General features: G+C 36.7%; 1 protein-coding gene across 3 annotated transcripts; it reads left to right on the plus strand.

Annotated features, from left to right (window-relative positions):
- Positions 1-1,295: 1,295 nt before the first annotated feature.
- Positions 1,296-10,682, plus strand: LOC131161594 (filament-like plant protein 4). 3 transcript variants are annotated; one of them, XM_058117450.1, is made up of 6 exons: positions 1,296-1,690; positions 3,600-3,728; positions 4,632-4,851; positions 5,086-7,522; positions 8,173-8,218; positions 9,672-10,682. In XM_058117450.1, the coding sequence occupies exons 2-6, from the start codon at positions 3,606-3,608 to the stop codon at positions 10,122-10,124; spliced, it is 3,279 nt and encodes a 1,092-aa protein (XP_057973433.1). In that variant the 5' UTR covers positions 1,296-1,690; positions 3,600-3,605; the 3' UTR covers positions 10,125-10,682. The 3 variants fall into 3 exon arrangements, with proteins under 3 accessions (XP_057973433.1, XP_057973435.1, XP_057973434.1); XM_058117452.1 differs by lacking the exon at positions 9,672-10,682 and adding an exon at positions 8,894-9,285 and having other exon boundaries at positions 1,331-1,690; XM_058117451.1 differs by lacking the exon at positions 1,296-1,690 and adding an exon at positions 1,969-2,116.
- The last annotated feature ends 246 nt before the right edge of the window (positions 10,683-10,928 follow it).

A 10,928-nucleotide genomic window follows, 5' to 3' on the forward strand; every position in this document is an offset into this window, starting at 1 on the left:
TGAATGGCAGATTTATCATCCCTCGAAATCGGGGCAGCATGATCTCCTCAAGAAAGAATTTATGGGGCGGCTTTGTAATTTCCCTATATTTAAAGGGGGCGTCGGATAAAAAAAGTAAATAAATGGGAAGAGAGTGCAATAGAAATTAGTGCGCAGCGCGTGAGGTTCACGCGGAAGCGCAATGAGGAGTCTGAGCTGTGGTGACGAAGTGACGGTGGTCCAAAAATGAGTACAGCTAGCAGTTGCTTCTGGCATAAGCGTGGTGGGGGAGGTCATCGCCATTTCGTACATTCCCAGGGGTAAATGTGTCATTTGACCAGAAAAGTTTTGGTAAGTTAATAATTTTCCTCTCTTCAGAAAAATTAAGCTTACAAATCTGCGTGCCACATGCCTGGCATGTGCGCTAGATTAATATTTGAACACAAAAAATCTTAAAAATAAAATTAAAATAAAAATAAAAACCCTTTTCCGTGCTTATTGTGCAGAAAAATTTCTTATTTTTACCTTTTTAGTAGAAGAAGAAGAAGAGAAACTTTTAATTTGTTTTTTTTTTCAGTTAACAAATTTAAATGAATTTTATTTATGATTTTCATATTTTATAAATAATTAAGAAATTATTATCACCTTAGTTTTCAATTTTTTAAATTTATGTATGAAAATTAAAAATTGTACTCTATTATTTTCTGAATTCCTTTTACAACCTAGAAAAATTAATAAGACAATATTTTTGTAAGTATTTGAAAAAAAATCTATTTTTCCCCAAATTTTTCATTTTTTTTGAAATAAAACAATTAAATAAGTGATGAATTAATGAATCAATAAATTTATAAATAATTATAAAATAAATTTGTATTTATATATTTCTTCATGATTATCATTTTGTCATAATTGTTGTGGAGATGTTTTAGGGATTTAAAATTAAATTAAATTTTAAAATTAATTATATAATTATATTTTAAATTAGTCTGATTAATAATAATATGTGAATTTAAAAGGTTCTTCTTTGTTATATGAAGCAAATAAAATAGCATTTGAAAACTATATTGTCTTAGCTGCATGCATTAAAAAATATTATATTTTTATATTAAAATATATTATTAAAAATTTTTAATGTAGAAAACATGCCTACAGAAATTAAATCTCAATTAATTATGTATGATTTTGCCCTTTTGCTAATTATGATAATTCATTTTAAAATTTTGTTAAATATTTTTTTTAAAAAAATAAATAAATGCAACACAGCTTGGCCTAGTGTCCGACAAAAAGAAATAAATACTTGGGGGAAGTAAGTTTTTTTTTGTTATTGTTTTTTGTATTTTCAAAAAACAAAACAAAATGGGTTGGAGCATTTTGCGTTAACGTCTTGCTTTTTAAGTGTGACGCCCATTGCTAAATGTTCTCTCTCTTTGCCCACGCACCACCTCCACCACCACCACTGATCACAACACTACTCCACCGCCAGGTCCGCCGCCTCCTGCACCTTCGTCCTCCTTTTCTCTCCGTCTATCATCAACTGACGATGAAAATATAATCAGTCGTAGAAAAATCGGAGAATGCCTGATGTTTGAGCTCTAGAAAAAATTTAGATCTCCCTCACTCTGACCTCACATTTCTCATCATCTGAAATTCTCTCTCTCTCTCTCTCTCGCTCGCTCGCTCGCTTGCTAGAGCTGCATTACGTTTACGGCCGGTGAGTTGCTTTTTCTCATTTTTCATCCTTTCGATATGTATGCTTGACTACTTGTCTATCAATGACTGCGAACCGCCGAGATGGAAGCGTCTTTTCAGTTTTCAGTTGGCTCCCACAGTTCTCTTTTTGTTCTTTGTTCCTTTATTTTTATTTTTCTTTATTTCTTTTTTTTATCATCTTCGTCACGGTTGAGATTTTTCGTTTCTGCCTTTGTCGGTGCTGGATTGTCTCTATTTTGATGTTATTATGCATCGAATGTGAGAAATTTTGGTAGAGAGATTGACGTTTTTGTTGAATCTCAGCAGACTGGTTCTGGCATAAGTCCCCTCCCCCCCCCCCCCCCCTTTTTTTTTCCTCTGAAAATCTTATCTTGCTGTTGCTTATTGTGTCTCTGTTTGATTTGGATTTCTGTGGCTGGATTAAAAGGTGTTGTCTCAAGCCTTCTAATTTTGCTGAAGGTGTCACTAGTGCTTATTGTTTAATTATTTGGTTTATGTCTTTGAGTTTTCTTCTCAATCAAGGGTTGTTTATTAATGGAAGCTCTGTGAGTAGATCTTTGGAGTTCTCAATGCTGCAACTCTCTGTAGAATGCGTGTACTTTCAGATTCAATGTGCCCCCGTGGGAGCACTTGAATTTATATCAGCTTTATGATTTCGTGACTAAAACTTCAGATTTAGGCTTCCCTTCAGCGAGCATCTCGCGACGGGGGTTTCTACTTTTTTCGGTTTTTGTTTTTTGTTTTTTTCCCTCTTAGTTGATATTTTATTGGTTGCTTGCGTTTTGTGTTCGTGAATTATAGTAGCTCTATTGCTCATACTGTAGGCTTGAAATGATTGTGCCTTCCCTCTTTCTTTTCCCTTTAATTTTTAAAACGTTTTCTTGAAGTGAAAATGACGGGGCAAGCAGGTCCTGCCAAATTGTGACCTAGTCGCTGTTCTCCCATATGCTCCATGGATGTCAAATTTCGTCTGGGACACTGAATTTAAACTTTGTACTTTAAGCTGTTTGGAGTCTTTCGTCTCAGTCTATGGAACCTTGTGTGATCTCTCTCTCTCTCTTTCTCTGGATTTCTCGAGTATCTTGGGCTCCTTGTGCAATTTCCTAATTATTAAAATTGGGCAAGTGAAGCATCTAGTTGATTTATAAAACCAGCAGGGCAATTAAATTGTTCCTGTTTCTTTATTTTATTGTTGTTCTGATTAGCTTCTTATTTATGGTTTATGTATCTTCAGTCAACATTGATGGCTTTCTTTCTTACATATGGTTGATTTTGTGTAAGATGCTATTATCAATATTGATTTTGTTGTAAACAATTAAGTAATGTTACTCTTACATTTTTGATAGTTATGCAGTGATGAATATCAGGGTCCTCCTCTCTCTCTCTCTCTCATGTCATTAGTGTTTTTTCAATTTAAGAATGTAGCTTTTAGCAAGATTCTTATGCATTTTCATCTTCATGGCTTTGACAACCAGATTATCATGGATATCGCAAACCATGCTTCTATTTAACAAAGTGGTTGAAAATCCACTGCTTTTTATTTTGTTTTGTTTTGTTTTTTTTCCCCTCATTACCTGTGCTATTTTAGAAGTCAGTTTATGATTTAAATATTTTTGAGGCTTCCTATTCTAGTATTTTTATCTTTCTCTTTATTGAATTCCAACACTAATAAATACTAAAATATATATCATAAAAAATGTGAAAGAAAAGTAACTCGTTAATTTCGAAGCAAAATGGTAGGCTCCTTTGTGATTTCAGTTGAGAGTGTGTCCTGAAAAACTGCAATGTATTCTGATCAAATTCTCTCTTTGTAATGCGTGCTTTGAATCTTAAGTGATATTGTTATTTTACATAAACTTTTTAAATAGAATTCCTATCACTAACTTCTTGTATGTTTGCGAACTGCACAGCCTGAGATGGACCGCAGGAGTTGGCCTTGGAAGAAGAAATCATCTGATAAGGCAGCGGCTGAGAAAGCAGTTACTGCATCAGACTCTGCTGGTGCTTCATTAGTCTCAGCTGGATCTCAGGTTGATCAGGTATTTTCGTTGACTTGAATTTGATATTTGTAGCTTATTAGTTACTTGATGTAGTTTCTACTTTGTGTTTCTCGAATTATTATTATTTTTCAATTAATTTCCTATTTTTTTAGGCTGTTCATCATAATCATTGGTTCCTAATTGCAATTACAGTACTTATCAATGCTTCCCAATAGCAGTCATATTGGAATATTCCATTTTTCTATTTCTTCCTTTCTTTTATTAGGAACCTTAAAGTGCAACACTGAATACCCACTGCATTTCTTGTGTAAAGTGGGGACTTTTGCATGCTTTATCTTCAAATGGTTTTTGACAAATAAAAGAGTTTAACATAAAAGACTACTTTATTGGTCTTCATGGAGAATTTTCCCCTTGATATTTTCATTTGTAATCTATGGAGTTACAATGTGAAGTAGCCTGTTTAATAGACACTGCTCTTGAATACCCTACATTCAACCAACCCTTTGACTCATGGACACTGCTCTTGAATTCCATACCATCAACCAACCCTGTGATTCACAATTTAGGCATGGTTCCTTACCATTTATCTACATGATCATAGTAATTTGGGTATCATGATCTGCTAAATACTATATTAATTTAAAGATGGATCACTGGTGCATTGTAAAGATCAAATATGTTTAATGTTCACACTATCCATGCTGAGTTTTCGAAGTGTTTAAGGAGATTGCCAAAGCAAAACTGCAATGAGATGCACAAGGCGGCATTGAAACTCTGGTTAATGTGTTTAATTGCAAACCCTTTTTCTTTTGTTTTTTTTCCTTGGGGATAGGGGGTTGTTGTCACTGCATTTTGATTAGTGAGCAGATTGCCTTGTCATCTTAGTTTCTTTTGCACTTCAACATAGTTAGTTTAATTGTTTGTTTGTGGTTCTTTTAACAGGATAACTACAAAAAACCAAACTATGTTCAAATATCTGTGGAGGCATATTCACATCTATCTGGGTTGGAGGATCAAGTAAAGACATATGAGGATCAAGTTAATGCGCTGGAGGATCAAATTAAAGAGTTGGATGAACAGCTGTCAGCAGCCCATTCAGAGATGACGACGAAAGATGACTTGGTGAAACAGCATGCGAAAGTTGCTGAAGAAGCTGTCTCAGGTATAGCAGCAGTGATATTGTGCAGAAGTTTTGCCTTGCATATTTTTACTTCAGAAATTATCATTTATGAGTGATGAAAGATTCTTGAAAGATTGTTGAAAGCTTGTTTTTTCTTTAGAACATTAATGACTATTGGTCCGTCCACTGTATCTTCAACTTCTCCAGTCAAGACTGAGAGTTTCTTGATTTTGTTTGGTATGAATATTCTCAAATTGAGACCTCTCTTCTGTGTAGGGTGGGAGAAAGCTGAAGCAGAAGCTTTGGCATTGAAAAATCATCTTGAATCTGTCACACTTTCAAAGCTCACTGCTGAAGATCGGGCATCCCATTTGGATGGTGCTCTCAAAGAGTGCATGCGGCAGATACGGAATTTGAAGGATGAACATGAACAAAAATTGCATGATGTTCTTCTTATGAAAACCAAGCAGTGTGAGAAGATTAAGCTTGAGTTTGAAGCAAAGCTGGGCAACTTGGAGCAGGAATTTCTTCGGTCAGCAGCTGAAAATGATGCCTTATCAAGGACATTGCAAGAGCGTTCTAACATGCTGATTAAGTTGAGTGAAGAAAAATCACAAGCTGAGGCAGATATTGAACTCTTGAAGAGCAATATTGAATCATTTGAAAAAGATATAAATACACTGAAGTACGAACTCCATGTAGTTTCTAAAGAGCTAGAAATCCGTAATGAAGAAAAGAATATGAGCATGAAGTCTGCTGAAGTAGCCAACAAGCAACATTTGGAAGGTGTCAAGAAAATAGCTAAATTAGAAGCAGAGTGCCAGAGATTGCGAGGTCTTGTGAGGAAGAAGTTACCTGGCCCTGCTGCATTGGCCCAAATGAAGCTAGAAGTTGAAAACTTAGGCCGAGATTATGGAGAAACTCGACCAAAGAGGTCTCCTGCGAGACCTTCTAGTCCACACTTCACCCCTATTCCTGAGTTTGCTCTTGAGAATGTACAGAAATGCCATAAAGAGAATGAATTTCTCACAGAACGACTGCTAGCAATGGAGGAAGAAACAAAGATGTTAAAAGAAGCTTTGGCAAAGCGTAACAGCGAATTGCAGGCTTCAAGGAATACTTGTGCGAAGACAGCTAGCAAGCTTCAAAGTCTGGAAGCACACCTGAAAATTAATAATCAACAAAAGAGTCCCCTCAAATCTAATGTTCAGATCCTCACTGAAGGTTCCTCAAGTCAAAATGCTAGCAATCCACCAAGCTTGACTTCCCTGTCTGAAGATGGAAATGATGATGAAGCAAGTTGTGCTGGGTCTTGGGCTACAGCATTGATATCCGAGCTCTCCCAATTCAGGAAGGAAAAGAACAAGGAGAATGTGAATCACTTGGAGCTCATGGATGACTTCCTGGAGATGGAGAAGTTGGCATGTTTATCAAACGATTCAAATGGAGCCATTTCCATTTCTGACAATTCAAATAATAAGAAATATGAAATTGTAAACCATGACACTTCAGCAGAAATTGGAGCACATATGGATCTCCAGCCTGCACAGCAGGATGATTTGGATCCCTTGGCAAATCTGGTATCTTCTGATGTGGATCACTCGGCTTCTACACCTGAATCTCATACTAATCAAATGCCTTTGGAGAAGCTTCATTCTAGAATCTCTATGGTGTTTGAGTCCAAGGACACTGATATGGGAAAAATTTTGGAGGATATCAAACATATTGTGCAGGACGCACATGATACTTTGCATCAACATTCTGTAAGTTGTGTTTTTAAAGAAATACACTGTCCTGATGCTACGTGTAATAGGGAAGCTTGCCCTGAAGATTCTGGTGTGACAGCAGAGGAGGAGGTATCTTTGTTCCCAGATGGTAAACAGGGCACAGAATCTGTGCATGTCATAAGCCAAGAATTGGCAGCTGCCATTTCTCAGATTCATGACTTTGTCCTGTATCTGGGCCTTCTGGGGAAAGAAACTATGACACTCCAGGCGACATCTCTTGACGGTGGATTGAACCAAAAAGTTGAGGAATTTTCAGTCACTGCAAATAAAGCTCTAGATAGCAAAATAAGTTTGTTTGATTTTGTTAGTCAACTTTCTCATGTTTTAGCCGAAGCCAGTGAACTCAGCTTTAATATCCTGGGCTACAAGGGTATAGAAGCAGACACCAATAGTTCTGATTGTATAGATAAGGTTGCTTTGCCTGAGAATAAAGTAGTTCAGAAGGACTCAGTGGGAGCGCAATATTCAAATGGTTTTGAGCACATTTCTGATTCCATTTCTAACCCTGAGGTGCCTCAGGATGGGAATATAATCATTGGCTTTGAATCAAATGCCTCGGCATGCAAATGCTCATTGGACGAGTTTGAAAAAATGAAATTAGAGAAAGAGAACTTGGCGTCAGATCTAATTAGATGTACTGAAAATCTTGAGAGTACTAAATCCCAATTACAAGAAATGGAACAGCTTCTAGCAGATGTCAAGTCACAATTAGCATCTGCTCAAAAGCTGAATGGGTTGGCTGAAACACAGCTCAAGTGTATGGCAGAGTCGTACAAATCACTTGAAATGCGTGCTGAAGAGTCAGAGTCTGAAGTGAATCTTTTGGGAGTTAAAACAGAAAATTTGGAAAATGAACTTCAAGAAGAAAAGAGGAGTCATCAGGATGCTTTGGCCAGATGCAGGGATCTCCAGGGGCAATTAAAGAGGTTAGCATCAGATTTCCTTTTGGAACTTTTTGGCATTAGCTGCATGTCCTGCCAAATGTCTACTTTGTCCAAGATGAACTATGGCTATAGCTTTAGAGGCTTTCTATGCTATTCTTGGACCAGGACAGGTTTTGTGTGAATCCTGTCTTTAAGATTAGTGTTGATCTGAATGATCTGTTCTAGTTCAGATCAGTGCAAGAAATTATGTCATGTTACATATTGAAAAACTAAGCAGTTCATACGAATTGGCCATGCGGTTAGTGCATAATTCTAGTATGTTCTGCCTTGTTAAGAAATATGGGTGATGTATATATGTGTATGTGTGTGTTTGTGTATGTATATATGAGCTGCCCTGTTTGGGGCAATAAATGATTGCTGGCCTGTTTCCAATTGTACTGGCCTTAACCTATTTGTGTCTAAAATAGGGGGAAAAGTTTGGCTTGCTTTTTATTTTCTTTTTTGACCATACTTGTTTTATCATTTATGGTGGATATAGGATTTTATCCACCTTGACAGTCTCAGCTTGGCCAGCCGGTCCTATAGCAACCCTTAAGTGAAATTCTTGTTTGTAAATTTTTTCTTGAGATGTCTTATTTGCCTTTGCTTATTTTACATTCGTGTTCTAACTCTCTATGTGTTTTTCTTGCAAGGAATGAGGGATGTTCCGTGGCTGATATTGATCTCAAGACCAAACAGGTGAGGGATATGACCCTTCTCAATGCTTACTTAAATATGAGTTTTCCATGCTGGCTTTTATTTCTTCTACCAAAAATATGGGCTGAAAGCAAATAGACATCGCTTATCTCCAAATTGTGTGTTTGAAAGCAAGTGCACACTCATGGTTTTTCTTTTCTTTTTTATTTCATCTTCCACTTCATCTTGCTTGGAAAGGAATTGACGTGACCAATTCCCACTAGTTAAATGACTGCTGTGTCTGTGGGGAGTTGGAGGGTGGTGGCGAGGAGGTGTGGATTGCAGATGGCAAGAAGCAGGACATATAATCAACTTGTATTTGATTTTTCAACATGTGGATTACAGATGATATTGGCACTCCAAAAAATATTAATTGCATTCCATCACATTTTTCTGTCCACACAATGAATCAACTAATTTGCTCCCTTTTTGTCTGTTCACCTGCAGAGTGAAAAAAAAGGGAACAAAAATGGAAGCCAAAAGGGTGAAATTGTTTTTAATATTCCAAAAAATAAATATGGAGTGCCAATAGTCCCCGGCATTGTATTTCATTCAACTTTATTTTTGTCCTGTTCTAGTCTTGTTTGGGTGCTATTTTTTTTTTTTTTTTTTCAAAAATTGCATGTTGTGTTTGCATTTTGAGTGACAAAAATGTGAATGCTGATGAACTGTGTAAAGGAGGTATTTGGATGGCATATCATTTGCAAAGGGATTTACGAAGTTTGGGGGGAGGATGTGTGGAGCCTGTGGATTGCAGATGTGGAAAAGCGGCACAGACTATCAACTTGTATTTGATTGTTCAACCTCGAGAATTACATATGCTGCTCCTGAAATTTGATTTTCTGATGACACACATATGTATGTGTGTCGTGTGTATATACATAACCAGCACAGAATGTTTTTAACTTATTTACTTTTGTACTATTTTAGGTTTGTTTGGGTGCTTTGTTGTTTTCAAAAAATTGCATGTTGTCTTTTCATTTTGAATGACGAAAATGTGTACGTGGAAGAACTGTGTAAAGGAGGTGTATTTTAATGTGCCATTAAAATTGATTGAATCAACCGTTCTATATGCTGTTGCAATATTTCTTTGACGGTTAGTATCGATTAACTAGCAGCATATCATTTGCTCTAGGCTAGGGTCTTTTGCTTGGATCTCTATTTGCATGGCACTCTTTCCATTTGGAATTTTATGGGGCTTTGATTGTAAATTATTTCTGAGCATTCTGGATAAATAAATTGCATGCTTCATTCATTTAATTTGAAAAAATCCCTGCCATTTCATTTTTTCTATAAATAGATGGAATATGGCAAAAATTTGTATTTTTATGTTGCTATTTTTGTTTAATCTCTCTTGTTGCATTCTTTGCTCTGGCTGTTTGGTGCTGGGTTTTTTCCCCACAAGACCGATGGGAACAAAATAGCTGAAATTGGAACTGTTTGTTGTGATCAACAGGAAAGAGAATTAACAGCTGCAGCAGAGAAGCTTGCAGAGTGTCAAGAAACAATCTTTCTTCTCGGCAGACAGTTGAAAACTTTGCGTCCTCAACCAGAACAAATTGGGTCTCCTTTCAGTGAGAGAAGAGGGGAAGGCTTTGCAGATGACGAACCAACTACTGCTAGAAGCCTAAACTTGCAAGACTATGATCGAACCGAGCTAGATTTTGCTGCTTCCGTAAATATACAGAGAATGGGCAGCAGTGAATCTCCAATGGACCTTTATAATGCCCCATATAGCCCATCCGAAACTGAAGCAAACCTTCTGAGATCCCCAGTCAGTTCAAAGAATCCAAGACACAGGCCTACCAAGTCTGGCTCTTCTTCCTCGTCTTCTGCTCCAACACCGGAAAAATCACGGGGTTTCAGCAGATTCTTTTCCTCAAAAGTAAAGAATGGCCCCATTAATTAGCTTGCTGCTTGCAAGCTCCATGCTAGTACTACATGGTCAAGCAGAACACCTCATATGAGTAAATAGCAGTAAAGATAAACCTCAGTTTTTGTAGATAAACAATCTGAATCATTTTCTATCAGTGACGATAGAAATTTCCAGAAGTTTCGAATCTTTGAACTATCTTGAACTGGTGTAGAGAGGATGAGTTTTGACAAAGCATGAAAGATCATACCCAGTGTTCGACTGGGACTTAATTTGTGAACAGAAGAACCTTCACAAGTGAAAGATCAGAACTTAAGTATTTGTTACTTCTGTTATTTAAATCGTGGAGCTCTCATCACCTGAATCATTCATGATATAAAAATCACACCTACTGTGAGGTTGGACCTGTACTGTGATGTCATTTTTGCTTTGGGGTTTTTCTCATTTCCAGGAGAATGATCCTGCCTTTTCTTTTTTATTATATTTTTTTCCGTAAGAAATGGATATGATCTCTCCATATCTGTTAATTCCTTTCTATTCTCTCCTGTAATTTTTTAATTTGGTTAATTGAATGTGACACCATGACTTCCAACCTGTTGCTGTGTTGCAGAATATATTTAACATCTTTCACTGTATGTATGCTGTCTATTTTTGTTCATATATTTATGAACATAAACTGTAAAGTGGTCAAGGCTGGCATGCCAAGCTGGGTATGGGTTTTATGAGGTTGCTAAAGCTGAACTTGCACAGTGGGAAATTTGGAGCTTGGATAAAGCGTTAGTCAAAATATCAGAGACTTTTGAGCACATTGATTGCACAATTTCAACCTTCTAGCAAAAA

The sequence above is a fragment of the Malania oleifera genome, chromosome 8 (genome assembly GCF_029873635.1).
Source record: "Malania oleifera isolate guangnan ecotype guangnan chromosome 8, ASM2987363v1, whole genome shotgun sequence".
Classification (NCBI taxonomy): Eukaryota; Viridiplantae; Streptophyta; class Magnoliopsida; order Santalales; family Ximeniaceae; genus Malania; species Malania oleifera.